Genomic DNA, 21,867 nt, shown 5'->3' with positions numbered 1-21,867 from the left:
ACCTCACACTTGTCTGGTTTGAACTCCATCTGCCACTTCTCAGCCCAGTTTTGCATCCTATCAATGTCCCGTTGTAACCTCTAACAGCCCTCCACACTATCCACAACACCCCCAACCTTTGTGTCATCAGCAAATTTACTAACCCATCCCTCCACTTCCTCATCCAGGTCATTTATAAAAATCACAAAGAGTAGGGGTACCAAAACAGATCCCTGAGGCACACCACTGGTCACCGACCTCCATGCAGAATATGACCTGTCTACAACCACTCTTTGCCTTCTGTGGGCATGCCAGTTCTGGATCCACAAAGTAATGTCCCCTTGGATTCCATGTGTCCTTACCTTCTCAATAAGCCTTGCATGGGGTACCGTATCAAATGCCTTGCTAAAATATGTAAGAAGGACTGTTTTGGGCCCTGAACAGAGGCGAGGGAGGAGGTGAATGGGCAGGTGTAGCACTTTGGCCACTTGCAGTGATAAGTGCCGGGAGGGAGATTAGTTGGTAGGGATGAATGGACAAGGGAATCATGGAGAGAGCAATCCCTGCAGAAAGCGAGTTGGGGAAGTGGGGGGGGAAGGTTTGGTGGTAGGACCCCTTTGGAGATGAAGGAAGTTGCAGAGAAATAAGTGTTGAATGTGGTGGCTCATCGGGTGGTAGGTAAGCACAAGAGGAACTCTATCATTGTTAAGGCAGCAGGAAGATGGGGTGAGCGTGGATATTTGGGAAATGGAGGCCATGTGGGTGAAGGCAGCTTCAGTGGTGGAGGAAGGGAAACCCCATTATTTGAACAGGGTGGACATCTCTGATGTCCTAGAAAGGAAAGCTGCATCCTAGGAACATATGCAGTGGAGAAGGAACTGAGAAAAGGGAATAGCATTTTTATAGAAGATACATAGGGTGGGATGAGGTAAAATCGAGGTAACAGTGGGAGTCAGTAAATTTATAAAAGATTTCAGTTGACAGTTTGCCTCCAGAGATGGAGACAGGTGTAGGCAGAGTTCCCAAGTGAATTTAAGGGCAGGGTGGAAGTTAGAGGCGAAGTTGGTGAAATTGACAAGCTCAGAATGGGTGTATGACGCAGACAAATGCAGTCGTCATGTAGCGGAGGAAGAGCAAGTGTAGTTAAGGGCAGGGTGGAAGTTGGAGACGAAGTTGATTAAGTTGACGAGCTCCCAAGTGAATTTCCGGGCAGAGTGGAAGTTGACGTGTATGAAATTAAACATTCATTTTCGAATACCTTCTGCTGCTAACTGGCATAAATGAACGCAAAAAAAATCAAAACACCGCATATGCTGGACTTTGAAATATAAAAAAAACAGGAAACTCTGGAGCACGGGAAGGCAGTAATTTTGGGCACGGTGCTTTCCCCCGGATATGTAGGGATGTCATATCTCTGCACAGTTGCTGATCGAGCCAATGGAATCCAGCTAATACTCCACGGTGGAGAGACGCGCAGCCCCGCAAATCTGGCAGACAGATAAATTCCCCAATGACCCAATGCTTGCTGGAGAGTCAGCATAAACTCACCGCCAGCGGTTGTGAGGGGAGAGCGTGTGCTGTATGAAAGTTCGACCTAGCCAGTCGATTCCTTCGCTAAACATTTAAACTTCCGCAGCGGGGCGTTGCCACCAAATTAATAAGAATAAGACTGGAGGTGTCGAAACTAACCATCAGAAAGGGGAAGTTTAAGCCTGCCGTTTAAGGACAACACCTAAAAGTGCGTATGTCGTATTAAGGTAAGTTCCCATATTTATCTTTTACTGAAGAATGGTACATCGATGTCGTACTGCAGACATAATATTCAAAAAGAGTTCCGACCAGCTTCCATCGTTTTTCATACTGCAAACTTGCTATCCAGAAGTCTCGTGCAATAACTGTAACCTATGACCTCTACTTGCTGACCCACACTAGCTCCTTGTTGACAATGTTTAACTTTATTTTCTAATCCCTCAGTCTTTATAATCACTAAATTTGTAATTTTCTCGTGCCCTATTATAATCTTCCGATATAGCTATACACTTATAGACTCAATGTAAGGCTTTTAAGCGTGCAGTGTTTAATCGGGGGAGGGTTGCATTTTCATTCTTGATGTTGCTAGGTAATTGGGTGTTGTGTTTGTGTGAGTTTAATGGATGCAGGGACGGCGGGGGGGGGGGGGGACTGAAATCTGACCCACTTGCCCCATTCCGCACACGTTCTTCATTCACTCAGTTGATCAGGAAGGGTTTGTGGGAAGAGAAGTAGTTATTTTTTCAAGTCAACCCCCCCCCCTCCCCGCACTAACAGCGGGAAAGTAGAAGAACAAGTTAGTCAGCCTTAAGTTGTAGGGATAGGCAATATTATATTGATATTGTTTCCTGCACTCATAGAAGTTGAAAATATTTTTACTAACTAATTTCGGTGCTTGTAGTTTTTAATCACCATCCCAACTATCCCAGTCTTTGCCCTCCCCTCCCCCACCTAGTTCCATTTTCTTTTCTCTCCGCCTTTGCCCACCTATTACTCTGTGCCTTTAAATTTCCCAGTTCACAGTTCCTCCTTCTCCATCATATCGTTCCGATTACCGCTTTCCACCTGGGTTCCTCATACAGCTCATCCTTCTTCCTTAACCATCAATTTCCTTATGCTGTGGTTGATCCCCATTTTCACCTGTTTTGCTCCCAAACAAGGCAAGAGTAGTGCCCCAGGGTCCACAACTTGTGCCTCACCTGCCTTGCCTCCTCATTCATTGAAACATCCTTCACACGTTCCATCTTTCATTAAAACTGCATCACCAAATGCACCTTCTCACCCTCTTTCAACTTTGTAAAGCAGGGGTTCCCACCCCTTTTTTTATGCCATGGACCAATAGCATTAAGCAAGGGGTCTTTGGAGCCCTGGTTGGGAACCCCTGTTCTAAAGCAATGTTCCCTTTGCTGCTTGATTCTTCCAACCACACCACTTCCCACAGCACTTTCCCACACAACTGCAGGAGACATAACTACAGCCCTTTTACCTCATTTCTTCCCATCATCCAAGGACCCAGACAGACCTTCCAGCTTAAATCTTTGCTGTACCATCCCTCTCCCACCTTCTTTGCAATTTAAAATTTGCCTGTTTCCTTCTTTCCTGCTTCTGATGAAGGTCCTTTAACCTGAAAAGCCAACTATCTTTCTCTTTCCACAGATGCTGCCTGACCTGCTGTTTTCACCATTTTCTGTATATATTACAGATTTACACTATCTGCAGTTCTTTGGTTATCAGTGTGCATATTAATTTCTAACCTTCATATTACCTGAGCTAACTTGCTCCACCATTTACTGCCACCACTAAAGGTCTGAGCTGTGCAATTCCTTCCCAAAATCCCCTTTATTATACTCCTTAAAGTGTGTTGCTCCAATGAAGCCTATGGCCTTCTGCCCTATTATCTCCTTAACATGACTCAGTGCCAATTTTCATTTCATTAATTGCACTCCTCAGAATCACTTTGGAAAGTTTTGTTAGTGTTAGAGGTACAGTACGTGGAAGTTGCTTTGCTTGTTTGAGTAAATATTCACATGATGAAATTACTGAAGTTTGTGATTAGCCAAGGGCTCTGGAAATTCCTGTCTCATCACTTGTCACACACTTGTCAAAGCTCCCAGCTTCCTGGTTATACATCAGTGAATCTATTAGAGAACATAATTCATTCACTTTAGTGAACACAGACGTTCGGGCAGGTGGGGCTCATTATCCTGGGAAGGCAGCATACCTCGGAGAAGGAAAACTGATTTAAAACCTCTGCTGCCTTGCGGCTATACTCACTCCTGGGAAAGGCTTTGGGAGTAAACCCTGAGGAAGAAATCTGGAGTCAGAGTCCCCAAGGCAGTCTGATGTTGATTCAACATCATGCTGGCATCTCCTGCAGTTCAGCCATCATCAGAATGTTAGGCCTGCTATCTCTTGTGACATCAGCATCTGGACAGAGAGGGGGATCGTGACCCTTGGGCAACTCATGGTCTTTGTACATCTCCTGCCCAGGATTTGGTGATGCCAATCTCCACAACCAACTCAAGACCTGGGGCGGTGGACGAGTGCTGACGGTGGCAGGCACAAGATGGTGCTAGGAGCCACCAGTCATGGACCTGCTCTCGAGGCCAAGACAGGATGGTCGCTGTCCTCTCACGAGGCGAGGGCAGTGTTAGACAGCCACCTTGGTGATGGAGCAGCCCTCTTCAAGGACTGCACTGCTCCCCCATCACAGGAAAGGGTCTGGAAGAGGTGACCTTAAGAAAGCTTACCTCACTTATCTTGTCAGCACACCACAGCTGACTGGACATTGATTTTGTGGTTGAACTACCTCAAAAACCACAAATCAGAGAAGAATCTCCAGAACACTGAGCAAACTCTGTGTTGGAACCTGGAACGTCAGGACATTCATGGACAACAAGACCAGCAACAGACCAGAGAAGCGAATTGCACTTGTAGTACACGTGCTCCAGAAGTACAATGTTGACATTGCAGCGCTCAGTGAGACACTCCTCACCAGGACTGGTGAAATCACAGAGCATGGTTTTCTGGAGTGGCAAGGGAAAGGATGAGGCTAGAGAAGCTGGAGTCCCTCCTCAGAGGCTCAGTGTTTAACACCATCATTCCTGCAGTTCTGATCAAAAAGCTTCAGAACCAGGGTCTCTGCACCTCCCTCTGCAATCAGACCATCAGCTTCCTAACCGGAAGACCACAATTGGTGCAGATTGGGAATAACATCTCTACGTTGCTGACAATCAACACTAGCACACCTTAAAGATGTGTGCTTAGCCACTGCTCTACTCTGTCTACACCCATGACTATATGGCTTGGCACAGCTCAATTGCCATCTATAAATTTGCTGACAGTACAATCATTGTTAGCAGAATCTCAGATAGTTTATGAGAGGGCGTACAGGGGTGAGATATACCAGCTCATTGGGTGATGTCGCAGCAGCAACCTTGCACTCAGTGTCAGTAAGACCAAAGAATTGATAATGGACTTCAGAAAGGGTAAGACGAAGGAACATCCACCAGTCCTCGTAGAAGGATCGGAAGTGGAGAGAATGAGCAATTTCCTGTTCCTGGGTGTCATTATCTCTGACGACCTAACCTGGACCCAACATATCGATGCAACTATAACAAAGGCAAAACAACAGCTATATTTGATTCGGACTTTGAGGAGATTTGGTATGTCATCAAAAACTCTCTCAAATTTCTACAGATGTACCATGGAGAGCAATCTTGCTGGCTGCTTCACTGTCTGAGGAGGGCTGGGGGTGGGGTTACTGCACAGGATCGAAGTAACTTGCAGGCAGTTGTAAAATTAATCAACTCCACCATGGGCACTAGCCTCTGTAGTATCCAGGTTTTCTTCGAGGAGCGGTGCCTCAAAAAGGCACTATCCATCATTAAGGACCCCCACCACCCAGAATATGCCCTCTTCTCATTACTACAATCAGGAAGGAGGTACAGAAGCCTGACAGTACACGCTCAGCGGTTCAGGAACAGCTTCTTCTCCGCTGCTATCTGATTTCTGAATGGACATTAAACCCATGAACACTACCTCTCTACTTATTATTGTATTTGCTTTTTTTTTACACTACTTACTTAATTCTTTCCTCTCTCTGTTATCATGTATTGCATTCTTCTGCTGCTGCAAACTTAACAGATTTCATGACATGTATTGGTGGTAATGATTCTGATTTGGAATATGAGTTGTTGCTCCTCTAATCAGAATTTGGCCTCATGGCAGTAGAGGAGGCCATGTACAGACATGACAGAATGGGATTGGGAAGTTGAATTGAAATGGGTAGCCACTGGGTGATCCTGTCTCTTGTGACGGACGGAGCTCTTTCCTTCGTTATTGCTGAGGTTAAGATCCCTATATTCCCTGTCCATTATCACTGTGGGAGTAACTGCATGATTCAGTTTTACTATTTAAGTAGAAGGCTCTCTACTACCTTATTTTGAGCTGTTCAGAAGGGTACATCTTGTTTGACTTTCTAGCAATACCCAGGTTCATATCACAGTTCTTTCCACTGTTGAATTTGGATGTGTTCAACGATATTAATTGCTCTGATAATTTGAGACTTGACTATCATGGTAATTCAAACTGGCTACGTTTGGAGGTCACGAAGGAGGAACTGCAATCATATCCATTGTGTCCTGTTATTGATATCTTTAGCAGGTGTAATCAGGAACGCTATATAAGCATCAATGAGGAAAATAGATCATCATTAACACTGGCCCCCAAAGAAAATGCCAAATCAATTTGAAGCTAAGAAGTTGCTTTAGCTGTACATTTACACTAAAGGATAGTATAAGTTGCGTATTAGATTAGTGTAGGAGGATCAAATTGATTTATATTGATTCTTATGGCATATTATTGCTAATTCTTAAATTAAGGTAATTAACTACAAAGTCTTTGCTTTTTAATTGTAAAGTACTTGCAGCCAAACAGATAAGTGGGTATTGCTGAAAAACACATTAATAACCACTGCTAAATTCCAGTTTTGTTCTTAGGGGCATGTTTCTCCCTGGTCTCTCTGGCTGTGACTGCAATTATTGGAATAGCTGATCAAGGCAGTCATGGGTCCTAGACCCATGTAGTAGCAACAGTAGTAGTGGCCTGAGTTTGCCAAACTGGTGTAGGCTGTGGTATGTTTAATTGATTTGAGGAAAAGTGTTATTGATAAGAGCATTGGTCATGATTGTACAATAGCAATACATTTTAGCTACAAAACGTAAGTTTACAATCAATCAAGTTTACAATCAGGGTATGTCCTACCCTGTCTAAATTGAACAATTGTCAGTGTGCTCTTTCTATATCGTCCTCGACTACAAGGAGTTAATTCTGCTGACTAGCATATTTCCCCTTTCAATACCACAAGCCAGCTGAGGTCTTGCATAGAGTATAGGGAACCTGAAGGGAAATGAGTCATTTAAACTCTTGAAAGTACTGCACAAATCAAGGCTGGTCCATACTTGGTTTTAGCTCCACTCTGCTGCCTATTCCTCACAATCCAAAAACATGTAGGTCTGGCTTTTGATAATACTCAATAACTCAGTCTCCACAAACATTTTGGCTTGAGAATTTTGAGGGTTCACACTCCTTTGAGGAAAGATTGCTCTCACCTCCATTTTAAGTGGCTATTGAAGAGTTATTCATGGAGAGAAACATTCTCACGGCTTCCACCCTGTAAACACTCACTGAATCATTCAACTTACAATGAGATCACCTCTTCATTTTTCTGAATGTCTGTGTTTCTAAGCTCAATCTAGTCAATCTTTCTCATCTGACAACTTTGTGGGAATTAATCTTGAAAACCTTTACTAAACTGCCTTTGGTGAATGAAATGTTCTATTTTGTTATGAATGCTATAAAGAGCCAATTTTCATATAAAGAGCCATCAATTTTGCCTTTCTTACATTTTTCCCTTTTGACTTTACTTGCAGGTGCATTCTTGTATTTATATGCTTAATTCTTTCCCATCATATTCTAGTTATGAATATGCAAACACACATATATAATTTTCAAATTGCGTTACATCAATTTGAACTCTTTTTCAATGTCGCTGGCCCAAGTTCTTCCAGCTAACAAAGGCTTCTCAACTTTCTGTCCAGTAGCACTTCACTAACTGATTTTAATCACCGCTTGAAAAGAAAGCTTTGTAATTGATAAAAAATTTCTACTTAACCTAATTTGATTTTTAAACTGAGTGTTCTCATCAGTTACTGCAATTGTATCCTTTTTTGTGTCAAGCTCATGTTGTTAACAATTACCCATTCTTTTGTCAGATTCGAAGAGCTCAAAATAACAGATGACCTGCCTACCCGTGCCTACTGGGGTGGATTTCATCACTCACTTGCCACTGAAAAGTAAATGTTGCAACAACTATTTTCAAAACATCTGTTCAGTGACAAAAGGCAGCATTTGTAATACCAAGTTTTGTGTGAGTTCTTATGGTTAAAGAGCAACTGCATTAGCATTTATGGCAGTTTTTTTTAAAGATATCGGAACAGTGAGTAAAACTTAATGATTTTATTTTCTTTGCCTCAGTAGGTGATCTGTCCATGCTAAAATGCCCTAACTTTGGGGCTGTAAGTGGAATGTGCGCCGATCAGCTTCTTCAAGCACAAAGACATAAATTCATCGCTGTTCTTGGAAGAAGCTCACTAGAAAACTTTGAGACAGTCCTTGATCATTTATTAGCATGGGATCTTCTAAACTGGGAGGAATATGAATCTGTGAAATTATCACAGCATATGTTCAATTCCAGTCGCAAACTCCTTGACATCATAATTTGTAAAGGAACAAGAGCCTGTGAACTTTTTGTCATTGTTTTGAAAAAAGTGTTTCATGGCTCACAGCTGAGTGATTTGCTGCTGCTGAACTATAACCCTCCAGAAGAGACTGATCAATCTACAACTGCATCATTAGCTTCCCAGACTCTTCAACAACGCAGACCTGAAATAGTGAGGAAGTTGCATGGGCGGACGGCAGCTCTATTAGCACGTCTGCGTGACTGTGGCCACTTTTCAAAGTATGAATGTGACGAGGTTCAATTGCCAATATACACACCTTCGCAGCAGGTACATGAACTGGAAGAATTAGCTATGTCACTTCCTACAACAGTTTAGTGAAAGGGAAGGATCAAAGACATCTGAGACTAATTTTGTAATTTTTGGAAAAAGCTACTGTAATGTTTATGAAAGTAGATTATAATGAGAAGGATTTTTTAAAAACATAATATATTTCACTACAATATCAGACCATGACTCAGTAAGAGGAGCTGTGAAATTTAGATTTATAGCTCACATATTTAAAATTCACAGCAGTTTGGAGAGCTCCATAATTAACAAAGATCCTATCTTTTAGCTTCATTCTGCTTGTCTAACAGACTTTCTATTAGGATGAGTTTCTTCAAGTATCTGCCTCAATTTCTATTGTTTAAAGAGAAAATAATTCCACATTTTAATACAGAATATAAGAAAATAAATATTAATTAGCATGAAGGTAAATCAAGTTCCTTCAATAAAGGATTTTTTTAAAGTGAGTGAGAGCGCAGATTCTGAGCAGGAGTTTTATTTCTAAGGTGAGGGGATAGCAAAGGCACCTAATTACTACGTTGCTATTCTATCTGGCTTCCACAACTACCTTTCCACCCCTAAATTCTATTGCATCAGCTTTCAAGGCTTCCTCTTCAGACAGGTATATGGTATTTTGCTTAACCCGTCTTTCTTCCCTTGTGATCTATTAACCAAACTCCTTTGTTTTTTGTAAGTCCCCATCCCTCTGCTTCATACCATAGTTGAATTGACTTTTAAGACCTATGCTCTCAAATTGCCACGTGTCTTAATAATCTGTACATCAGTGCATTTGCAGCCACTTCTCTGCTACCTGCCTGCTGCAACCGCTCCACTTCTAATTCACTAATAGTAACCGTGATCTGTGACTTTCTCCTCAGCACTTGAATCTTGTGTTCCTCAAGTTCCACAGCTGGCTTTTGATCCTTTTCTTTCCGTCACATCTTATTCATCCATCCTTCATTACTGTTTCCTTCCCCCTCTCCCACCAACTCTTACTTGTGCTCTACCAGTAAAAGGTTACTTCTAAGTAAGAATACCAAAAAGCCAGGATTTCCTTGTTTGATTTTTTTTTGTATGCAGTTGATTGTTTTTGTTTCAAAGTCAAAGTACGTAAATGTTGTTTTATACAACCTTGAGATTCATTTTCTTGCAGACATTTACAGGAAAATAAAGAAATACAATATAATTTATTTTAAAAAATGTATGTGAAGACTGACATGAATCAATGTGTGAATGTTCAGTGCTCTGACTAAAAACAATTTAACTTCTGAAAGATTCAGGCACTTGTGTTTGTCAGAGCTCTTAGCAAATTATTTTCTTTTGTATTGTTAAATTACGTGCTATCCTCTCCGCTGTAATGTATTCATTCGAATGTGAGTTGCTAATTTATGTGGGTTCTACAATTCCTGTCATTTCATTTTTTTTTTCTTGCTGTGTTCAATATTTCAATGTCAGGCACGGAAGCTTCTAGATCTTACTAGAGGAAAAGGGGATGATGCGGCTCATGTCCTATTAGAGTATATTGAATCTGAACCTGGACTTATCAAGCCTGTGATCGGTAAGAAATATTGCCAGGTTCTTCAAATTGATTTACTATCTGTACTGCAGATACATGGCAATATTGTTTAAAGGGTTTTCTGCATAATAAATCCATAGCTTTTGGTTTGGTTTATGCTATCTTGACTACACTAACTCTCGCCCTGCTTCCTGTAATTAATTGCATTTTTCCAATTTCAATAGGTCCCTCTAATATCAGAGAGTGTACACAATATTCAGCGTGAATTTCTTGCGCTGCGCAGACATCCTCAAAACAGAAGGGAAAAAACTCAAAGAATGAATGACAGAAAAAAAATAGGCAAGAACTCCAAAACCCCCTACCACCCTCCCACATGCAAGCAGCATCAACCCATCCCCCCCACTTATTCTAGCATTCCCACCACCCACCATGCAAGCAAAAGGAAAGCCCACAAAGAGAGACCATGATCTACAGTCTACAGTCCACAGCTCGCGCTCTCACTAGCAAGGGAGAGACAGATATGTCTCCTTCCACAGCGATATGTTATGGTCATGTTGCAGTTGTACTTCTAGATCGCCTTAATTATTGCTTTCCTTCCACCTTGATTAACAGGGCTCTCAATTGGATTCTACATTCATCCCCCCCCTCCCAGCTAGGACAAAGACAGGGTTCTGCTTTGTTGTCATGTTCTACTGTACCAGTCGCCATGTTATCAATAATTGCTGCTCTCTTCTGCTTCTCCTATTTCAATATCTGAAAGGAAACATTCTTTTCATGACTCCCTGTTTCATGTTTCTATCTCCACCGTTGTCCACTCCAATTCTGATGACATTTGACCACACAACCTCACTGCTTGATGATAGATCTTTTGCCTTTTTCCTTGTGCCCAAATTAGATATCCAAACCTGCCTTCCAGGTGAGATTCACAGTGTGGTCTCCGCTACACTCTACCAGAGATGGAGCATCAGAGAGACTCAAGGTAGTTAGGGTATCATAACTGGACAGAAACCCATTGATTTCTGTTTACTATGAGCTCAACAACTAAGCATTCATTGCCCTTGGGAGTAGGGAAATCCCAAAGAATCATCAAATACTGATTTGTGCTCTTCTTAGTGCTAAACTGTATAAACTGTATCGTTCTGAGATAATGGCCCCTCATTTTGGACTCCTCGGGCTGGGAAGATTTCATCCTTGCATCCTGCCTGTCAAGCCTTGAAGGAAAAAATGTAGTTTTAATGAGATCTCTGTGCTTCCCAACTCAGGAAATATCAGATACAATGTATTCTCTTCAGTATCAAGTAATGTAAACCCACCATCCCTGGAATCCTGAGCTCTTTCAATCACAAGTATTTATTCTTATAGTTAAGGAACGACATATTCCATCCTAGTTACGTAGACATACACATTGTGATGATGTGACATGCATAATCTTGACTATCTGGTATGAAACTCTTTTTGCTTGGGCGTGCACATGGGCAGTTTGAGTACAGCATGCTTGTAGCTACCCTGCACAGCAGCAGTGCTGTGATTAGGAATCCGTAGAAAGCAAATGCTAAAATTGGAGGCTAGTTATTTTGGAAGGTAGTTCTGTGAAGGTAGCATAACTTTTTTATTCATTTTAAACCATTTTAAGTGATGGATTCAATCAAATCTTCCTGCTCTACTGCATTGTTCCATAGATAGCCCTTGTTCTGACTTGTTCCACATGGGATCCAGGGCAGGGAAATGGACACACTGAACATTCATCATTTCAGTCATTTTTCTGTCCTAGATGCCAGTATACTTTGTCCCCTTTAAAGCAGCATTATCACAAGGCCTTCTATCTAGAAAGTCCTCAATGTGATAACCTTAGCCCCAGGAGTATTTTGGACCTCATATCTAAGAAAAGATGTTCTGGTATTGGAGAGGGTCTAGAGGAGGTTAGTAAGAATGATCTCAGGAATGAAAGGATTTCTGCCGCAAAGTGGCATGTTTAAGTGAAGGTGTGGTTTTGGAGATAGCATTATGTACTTTTCAGATTTGGTTTCCCTTCAAGACGAATGGTTTTCATTCCCAGGATTGAGTTATAGTCCTAGGTTTCACAATCTGCTGCAGGTGATGCATTGCAAACCATGGAAAAAAAGATTCTCTGTGCCTCGTAGCAAACTGGCATTCCCAACCCCTCCTGAGCTCCATCAGTGCACACCTTCACAAGCAAAGGAAGTTCCAGCCCAAATTTCATTGGATCCATTTCTCAGTCACATCAACCCTGTGGATTTTTCCCCTTCTCCTGTGTTCACAACTTTGGCAAACGTTTTTCAGGTCTTGCTTTGTTTCATTGCAAGGTGTTTTTTTTCCTTCCTCCTTCTGATATCTCTTAACAATGAAACCCTTAGTATTTCCATAGTCAATGGTGCTGTTATTCTTCTCATAGTGTTGATGCTAAGATGCTAATTTGGATGCAATGTTCCAGTCCATTAGGTCTGATCACTATACTGTTGGTTCTTAATAGCAAGCATTTATATCAGTATCATCATTACTTTTCAAATGAAGATCAGACATCTTTCCCTGGGGATGCCTCTAGATCCTTATTGATTTGTCTTGACAATTATTTTGCATGTCTCCTACCCATTGTGACCTCGTCTACTAGTTGTAAAGAAAGAGAAATGAGTAATTGAGGTAGAAGTATGAATTGTGTTGGGTAATGAAGGTGATATTTTCCAAATTTCCAAGTTGCTGATCACTTTCTCTTCTGCTATACTGCAGCCTAAGCACATACAATTTAATTTAGTCCCGAGAGCCAGGGTTCATTTCTTTACACTTGTATTATTACTTTGCTGGAGTCAGATCCAAAGAACCAGATCTTCCATGGATTTTAAAAGAATGGAGGTCCATGAGATCCACTTGTAAAATATCAACAGTTTATTGGAGATAACTGATTATTATTGCATATTGATTAATATTTCATAATGCATTTGTGCTTTAAAAAATTATTTTAAGCATGAATAGCTAAGATATTAATTGCATATTGCTGCTTTAAAATTTTTTTTGAAATTGAAAAGCATTTCTCTTCCCACTCCATAAAGTTAAAAAGGCAACTGCAACTATTTCTGAGAGGATTCTGGAAAATTAGCTGGGCATTTCTGACCATGGAGGCTTTAACAGGATTTCCATCATGGGTACATGGGATGATGGCATGGCAACTGTCCTGCCTTGATGGCCTTCCTAGCACAGCCTTGGAATGAGATATTTGCCACATCAATCCAATGGCTTAGCTTCATCTTGTATCCCATGATTCTAAGTACCTCTTGTCCATCACTTCGGCCATACTATCCTGATTCTGCCCCACTCTGCCATTCATCCCCACTATCATCTCATGCTAAACTCTGAATATCCTCCATGCCCAGCCATAGCCTTAACCTTTAGATATCATTGAAGATTAGTGGTTGGTCATTTACTATGTGAGACAATATGGTGCACCAGAATTACTGGGCAATATAGATTTAGTTCACTAAGTTATGAGGGGAAAAATGCTACAGCTGCAAAGACGAAGCTAAACAATTCTAACAAAACTCACAAGTGCAATTAAAACTCTATGCTTTTTTTAACATTCTGAGCAACTCTGATAACTTTGACAACCAAGTCCAGTGTCTGGCCTTTAAGTGTGGCCTGGCAAAACTGTTTCTATTGGCAAGGGAATGGGTAATGGCAGGCTACTGGCAGATGAGGCTAATCAGGAGCAGGAAAACTCTGACCTCAAACCTCCTCTGCTTTGAGGCCATACCCAGTCATGAAGACGGCTTTGAGAGTAAACTTTGAGGAAAAAGCCACACCTGGAGTCCTTGAGGCAGTCCTACATTGAGTTCAATGCTGACTGGCAACTCCTGTGACGCACGTCGCTGGTGCCCAGCTGTGTCGGTTTCTGCCGTTCCTTTGGATTCGTCAGCTGCATGGAGAGGGAGAGCCACTTGCATAGGCAACAGTTTGCTCTCCATATTGTACTGCCCTGGCTTGTGTTTCACAGGCAGATAGCAGCAAAACAATATCCACGGTTGACCTGACCAACGGAAGGCTTCAAGATCTAAGTAGCAGAGCATGAAACCACCCTAACGCCCCAGATGATTAAACATGATCTATAATCGCGAACCCATCATATATTTTAGCACACTATAGTTTGTTCGAAAATTCAGTGACATGGAGATTGCACAGATGTGCATGTGTTTAGACATCATATAAAAGGCCTTTCTGGCCTAAATGATTTATGCTCATTTCATAATAAAATAAGGGGGGAGGGATGTGGATCACTCAGCTTGGAAAGGAAGGGCTTGACAGATACATTATTGGTATGCTAAAGAGTAGATCAGATAATTACTTAACTTTAAATCCTGAGCAGAGAAATAAGAATCATTTTGTGCAGGTTATGCTTCTGCTGTAAGTGGTGAGAGTCAATTAGCAGTGTTGCTTTATTTTAAAACATGGCAATTGTGGCCTATGTTGTTGGCAAAACATTGCACTACATTTAACACATGGTTGATTCAGAAGCTGTTCAGCAGGCTTGAAAATCTTTTTTCAAGTGCAAATTTGTAAATCTCAGCCATTTCCTTAATTTTTTTGAGTGGTTTCAGTATTAGTCTCAATCTTTTCAAATCTACTGAAAATTGCATACTAAAAGATGAAGTGAGACTCATTTAACTATGGTTGATATTAATTGCAGTTTGGCAAAATAATGTACCAAAAATAATTTAAAAGATGGCAGTCAACATCCTTCCATTTATATTTTATTGTCTTTTTCAGATGATGCATGCATAAAGTATCAGGAAAAGTTGTGTTCAACTCTGGCTGCCCAGTCCCGATTTCTAACTAATTATGCAGGAACAGAAAATATGTGTCTGGAGAATGTATATGTGAATTGTATCCTGGAAGTAACCAATGCTACCTCAGAAAGTGGCTCTTTGCGGTCTCTTATCGGGCTGGAAGATATTTTTGGATCAGACGGCATATTAAATAAAGACGCAGATATGGTGTTGATCATTGGGGAAGCAGGAAGTGGGAAAAGTACTTCACTGCAGCAAATGCAACAATTATGGGCAACAAAACAAGCATTTCAGAAATTCACATTTGTATTTGCATTCAGCTGTCGAGGGTTAAACTTCATTGATACAGAAGTTTCACTCAAAATGCTACTGTTTGAACATTGCTGCTGGCCAGATGATCATCAAGATGAGGTTTTCCAATACATTCTGGATCACCCTGAAGAAATCCTGTTCATGCTCGATGGATTTGATGAATTTAAATTCCAGTTTACAGATGAGGAAAGGCACTGTTCACCCACCAAGCCCACCTCTGCATTGAATCTAATCTTTAATCTCCTCCAAGGGAACTTAATGAAAAACACTAAAAAAGTTATGACCAGTCGGCCAAGTGCGGTAACTGCCATGTTAAGGAAATACCTGCGGAAAGAAATTACTTTAAAAGGTTTCTCACACAAGGAAATTGAAGAATTTATAAAGAAATATCATGGCAACTCCTCAAATGCAGAGCATATTTTATATTTTGTTGAGGCAAACTCTGTTCTTCATGGGCTCTGTCACGTTCCCTTCTTCTGTTGGATTGTATCGAATTGCCATCGGCAGCTAATGCAGAATGCTGGTGATTTCACTCAGACTATGACTGACATCTATCTTCTGATCTTGGATCATATTCTATTGCATTTTGCACACAACAGCCATGGAGTAAATGAAATTCTACCGAGCCAAATTATGACCATCTTCCATCTTAGCAAATTGGCCATGGATGGTTTAATCACATGTAACTATGTGTTTTCAGCTGCACAGCTACAAGAGGCTCAGATATCTAAAGAAGACATTTCTTTAGGATTTCTTGTTGATAGTCATAGTTTTTCCCAAGCATGCACTGCCACTAAGAAGAAGAATTATGAATTTCTTCACATTACTATCCAATGTTTCTTTGCTGCACTCTATATCACGTTAAGTGATAATGTGGGAGAATCTACCCTTTACTCGCTGTTCAAATCTAGAGAGAAGGAAACGTTGCCCTGCATGACGTCAGCAGCTTGCATGGAGAGATTCCCATTCAGTTGTCTCCAGTCTCAAAGGCAACCTGCAAGGAGATGCGAAACCATGTTACTGGAAGCTGAGAAATCAAATCGTCAAATAACAGCAAACTTTGTTTCTGGGCTTTTGTCAGGTAAACACAGGAATCTGATCCAGAAATTCTCAGGCATCCCAAAGCAATCGAAGAAGTGCAAACTGGTTAAGAATTACTTGGCAAAGGGCATAGAGAAACATTTCCTATCCATACCACCAGCTGTAGGTGAGGAGAAGAAAAGCATGCATGCCTTGCCTGAGTTTGTTTGGTGGATCAGATGCATTTATGAAATGCAGGACAATGATTTAGCCAAACATGCTGTTAGCAATCTGGACGTGGATCACTTGAAGCTGACCTACTGTGGAATAGGGCCGATTGAATGCACTGCCCTTGCTTATGTCCTCAAACACTTGAAAAATCCTGTGGGATTACAATTGGATTACAACTTGGTTGGAGATACAGGAATTGAACAGCTACTTCCCTGCTTGAACAATTGCCAGTCTATTTAGTAAGTGCTTTTAGCTGAACATTGCAGTTGCCAATATTAGTAAGTAAATATTAATAAGTTCCCTTGGCATTGTTTTGTCTCTTATTTTGCGAATGGCTTTAAATTTAAATGTCAGTATATTCCAGTAGTCTTTTACAATAATTGACATCAGCTTAGGCAAGGAAACTATGACTTTGATGTCTAAGGTTGAGTCCTTTGTTCATTGTCATTGCTATAGTAAAAGACTAGAAGTTTGGAGAATGTCATTGAAAATTTTCCATATATATTGAAAATCAGATTTCAACATATTCCATTCAGAACATGCCATCATGAGTGATGGAAAAAATTAACACAAATAAATTTGTGCAATATCTTCTCTAAAAGCAAGCATCTCTTTTAAAAAAAAAGGACGGTTATGATGTTAGTAAAAAAGACTGACTGCTACCTTACCCAACTAGTATTGTAACTCTTCAAGAAAAAAAGAAGAAAAAATCTGAATTTTGTTTTCTAGCTTTGACCTGGATTTTACCTTAGTGTCTAGTATTCCTGGCCCTGAATCTAGTGGTTATGTCTGAATCCTGTCCCAGAAATTTGACTACATGTCTCTGTATCTCAGTTTGTTTCTTGGGGAATGATCCACATTTAGAATTTCTAAGTGTGGATCATTCTGAAATCTCTATTGTATATGCTACATATTGCACAATGAAGTGTAATCTTGAAGGCAATTACTAAATGCAATTAGCATTAAAATTATAGCATAGTCCTTTCCACATATGATGTGCTATGTACAAAGCCACAGGATGTGCAGAATTACATCAACCTGTGTGCAATACAAGAATAATGTCACATTGGCAAATAATTCCTTGCATATTTTGGCCATTATCAACATATGCAGTGAACATTAAGTTGACCTTTACTGAAAGGCTGAATGTTACTTAAAGGGCCAATTCTTATCTAGTCCAAAGTCCTCGAGTTAGCCAGAACAATAACACCTTCAATTCTTAATTTCAAATTCTCCAATCTGAAATGTTGACTCTGGTTCTTTTCCTACTGATGTGGCGTGACCTGCTAAGTACCTTCAGTATTTTCTGCTTTTGTTTTAGTCTTACATCATCTGTAGATTTATTTTTTATTGACACTTTCAGTCAATTGGATGCATCTATTACGCTTTTAAGCTCTGTGACTATGATTCCTGCTCCTGACCTGATGCCCCATTGACTGTCAGTTTGATTTTGCATGGTGTGTCAGATGAGCATGATGACCAGACCTACTGATTAGATTGCAACTTGGAACTGGCAGAAATGCGAAGTTAAATACAGCCCCTCAGGGTAGAATATCATCCAGGAAATCTTGTACTTTGCACTCAACCGTAATGGTAAAGCTTGATTTATGGGTTACCATAATTAATGGATAGGTTACCTGCAAAAGCCCAAATTTTATAGCCTTAACACCCTTGCTGAGTTGCAAACCATGTTCTGGAGGACACTTCCCCACACACTTAGGCCAACAACCCCGCATTCAAACTGTAGGAGCATTTACACACACAATAGAATTATTCGCCCATTGTCTTCGGATCGGATGCTGTCCGCCTTTCATATTAAATGTAAATAGTTCAATGAAAATTGTTTGAAAATAGTGTGCTTGCAATGTAACCATACCATCAAAATGGATTACTGGGTCATTTATCTTAGGAACATTTCAGGCTGTAGATGAGTTGTGGCTGTTCCAACATTATAGCAGTGAATACAGATCAAGCATACTTTAGTTTATCCAAAAAGTGGAGAAAAGCCATTTCATACAACAATTCTTTTTCCTCAATGACAGCCTGTAATTTAGCACTAAACAGAAAGTGCGTTTTCAGACTTTCTGTATGTTGGTAAATTGATTAGGCAATTTGCAAGAGCCAAAGAATTTAGGTTTATGCAGAACTACCGTTGTTGGAATAGGCAGGGTTAGAGTGAGGAACTGAGGCTTGAGCAAGACATTCAGAGGCTAGAATGAGGTTTCTGTTAAGTTTTTCCTCCTTTATTATGACATAAATGGAGCTGAGAGAATGGATCCCAGGGCAATGGTGAGCTCTTCTTGCACGATGCGGAAGAACAGGGAGATTTCCAGTGTTCCCCATGACTACAGCTGTAAGAAGCGCTACACCTCCTTTTCAAACAGACTCATTCAGCTCCACTGTCATAAGGATCATTACAGAAAATCTTTCCTACCAAATGCAATCAGCATATACAATAGTTCATCTCTGTGCAACAGGAGATCACACATCATTGGTACATTATCGTGTATATTAGTATTCTGTACATTATTATTAGTTAAGTCTGCACACTGCTAAGTGCGCTTTTAAATGTTGCTCCTGTAATGAAAGAATTTTCCACTCAGAATCAATAAAGTAATATTGTTATTATTATTATTACAGTCCATATTAGGGAACTGGACGTAGAGCTGGAGCTGGATAACCTACAGGTTGTTGGTGAGAATGAGAGGTTGATAGGAGGTAGCCACCCATAAGTTGCAGGAGGTGGTTAGCTGGGTGACTGTCAGAATCAGAATGAGGTTTAGGACCCCATATGTTCTGGTTTAAGGTGGTGCTGCCAAAGGCATGTAACAGCTTTGTGGTAGATCGAAAGGCAATAGATTTGCCTAAAAACATTACTTATAACATCTTTTCTGAAGCAAATTGTGGTGAATTATCGCCACAGACAGGGAGGAGGCAGGCGGAGGCGAGGCTGATTCGGTGAATGAGCCGTGCTGGGGGCATTGCAAGGCGCAGTGTGTTTGAGCCACAGTAGCAGATGGAGTTGGTATCGCTGTCGCTGTTGCACTCAACGATGGAGAGGAGTTGATGCAGAAGAGATTTGATGCCTGTCCACCTAACCTAGGTGCGAGGGTGGATCGCTCCAAGTACTGAGCCAATTTGGTAAGATTGAGAATGGCTTTGGGCTGGGCAGCCCAAGTGTTTCGTGGCACAAGTAGACTGGAAACCCAAGTGATAGGAATGGAGGTGAGGTTCAGACTTACTTTGCTCGCTCTCCCACGAATATTAATTCCTTTCTCTGCGGCGACAAGGCTGCAAACTGATCCGGCAGCTCTGCATTTTTATCCTGCTGGTGTGATGATCTGGGACCGAGGTTTGGGCCTGCTCCTTCTTCTTTGGGAGTGGATTTGGGACTCAGTCTGGTTCAGGATGCTGTTGGCTTGATTCTGTTGTTGTGTAATTTGACATGATGTGTGTGTGTGTGTGGCTGCCTGTAAGCAGACAAATTTCAAGGTGTATAATTTATACATTCTTTGATAATAAATGTACTTTGGATCTTTGAATCTTGAATATATTGTAAAATTTGTTCTGCAGCAGTACTGTGCAATATATAATAAAAATATAAATTACAATAAGAAATGTATATTAGAAATAGTGCAAAAAGAAGAAAATAAATAGTGAGGTAGTGTATGAGGGTTCACTGTCCATTCAGAAATCTGATGGTGGGGTGGGGTGAGGGGGTTGTTTTTCCTAAAACATTGAGTGTGTGCCTTTAGGCTCCTGTACCACCTCCTTGATGGTGGCAATGAGAAGAGAGCATACCTGGGTGACAGGGGTCCTTAATGATGGATGCCACTTTTTTTTTGATGCATCATCTTTTGGAGATGTCCTCCATGCTGGGAGAGTAGCGCCCATGATGGAGATGATTGAGTTTGCAACTTTCTGCAGCTTTTTCCAATCCTGTGCAGTGGCCTCTCCATACCAGATGGTAATCCAACCAGTTAGAATGCTCTATACAGTACATGTGTAGAAATTTGCCAGAGCCTTTGGTGACATGCCAAGTTTGCTCAAACTCCGAATGAAACATTAACTTTGCACAGTTCCTTCATTTTATTAATTATATAATCATTTTCATTTTTATATTTTTCAGCCTCCGAGGAAATAATATTTCTGATCAAGGAGCCTCCAAACTGGTTGATCAAGCTCTTGGCTGCCACAATTTACAAAAGATTGCGTAAGAACTGATGTTTTAAAGTGGAGTTGCCACCTTCATTTGTTAAAAGTCAATAAAGGAAGCAGAATTTGATGTAGAAGTGTACATATACATTTGATTAATTATAGTTCTGATATCAAGCCTGAGCCATAACCATTTGCAAAGTATGGTGAATGCAGAACAAAATGAGTAGTTCTGAAATTTGGAGAGAGGAGGTAACATACCAAAATCTGAGAGGGACACATCTCTCTTTATTTTGTTTCCCATCTCACTTTACCATTTGTATTGCTGGTGGCAGCTCCAGTATATAATTTCTGGTGGCTTCCAGTTTGCTAAGTGGCTTTAGGTTTGTTTAAATTTACAGATTTTGTTCTATAAAATAATTTGACAACATAGAATATATTCTTTATGAAACCAGTATTTAAATTCAGGAGATGTGCAATTACTATTCGAACTTCTATTTTTTTTTAGATTGTTTCATAATAATCTCACTGACGCATGTGCCCAGAATTTTGCAAAGCTTCTTCAACACAAGAAAAACTTTTTAGCACTAAGGTAAGATCAGAATGCCAACGGTACTTAATAAAATAAATAGTCAGACTATGAAAGCCTGAAATTGCAAGTAAAGGTAAATTGTGCATTACGTCTGAAAAGGATTTAAATTTCGGTCTAACCAAGACTCACCGGGATTTAGTCTATAATTAAGCTTGGTTTTAAGTTCCAGTAACTTGCATCAGGTAAGTGTACTTTTCTCTACTCTCTTCTCTGCCATGGGTATGACTGGGATGTTTCCTGTATTAACCAAGGAATTTCACTCACTGTTTCCTTGCAAGACCACAACAAAGCTGTCCCCTATTATAAGCTACCAAAATTGCTTTTTGAGAAGCCGTCAGAGGTGTGACGACCCATCTGCAACATCAGGGCAACATTTGAGAATGACTGGCAACATAAATCTTGAATATCCTTAAGTTTATAGAATTCAGGGGAAGCTCTCTGGGATTTGGAGTTATAACTGTGCACAGGGATGTTGGAGATTAATCAGGCCAGAATTTGGCAGAATTACAGGAGGTCAGGGTAATGGAATTTGAATGCCATTATGGCATTTAGGATTTAAAATAAATTTGGAATTAAAAGCTATTATCTCTATTGAAGACATGACAGTACTATATCGTTATTAAATCATGTTCTTCACTCTCAAAAACATGTTATTGTTGTCTTGTCCAGCCC

General features: G+C 40.6%; 1 protein-coding gene across 3 annotated transcripts in view; it reads left to right on the top strand.

The window, feature by feature from the left end:
- The first annotated feature begins 1,505 nt into the window (after nt 1-1,505).
- Nucleotides 1,506-21,867, top strand: part of nod2 (nucleotide-binding oligomerization domain containing 2) — a 39,568-nt gene continuing 19,206 nt past the window's right edge. The window contains exons 1-7 of one of the 3 annotated variants that reach the window (XM_063066889.1): nt 1,506-1,736; nt 7,785-7,865; nt 8,047-8,579; nt 10,032-10,134; nt 14,866-16,687; nt 20,578-20,661; nt 21,112-21,195. In XM_063066889.1, coding sequence (XP_062922959.1) covers nt 7,808-7,865; nt 8,047-8,579; nt 10,032-10,134; nt 14,866-16,687; nt 20,578-20,661; nt 21,112-21,195 — 2,684 coding nt within the window. In that variant the 5' untranslated portion in view covers nt 1,506-1,736; nt 7,785-7,807. Of the gene's footprint in view, nt 1,737-7,784; nt 7,940-8,046; nt 8,580-10,031; nt 10,135-14,865; nt 16,688-20,577; nt 20,662-21,111; nt 21,196-21,867 lie in introns of all 3 variants that reach the window. The other 2 variants (XM_063066891.1, XM_063066890.1) reach the window with 2 other exon arrangements.

Source organism: Mobula hypostoma, chromosome 14 (genome assembly GCF_963921235.1).
Source record: "Mobula hypostoma chromosome 14, sMobHyp1.1, whole genome shotgun sequence".
Lineage (NCBI taxonomy): Eukaryota > Metazoa > Chordata > Chondrichthyes > Myliobatiformes > Myliobatidae > Mobula > Mobula hypostoma.
This window is presented reverse-complemented; position numbering and strand designations above follow the sequence as displayed.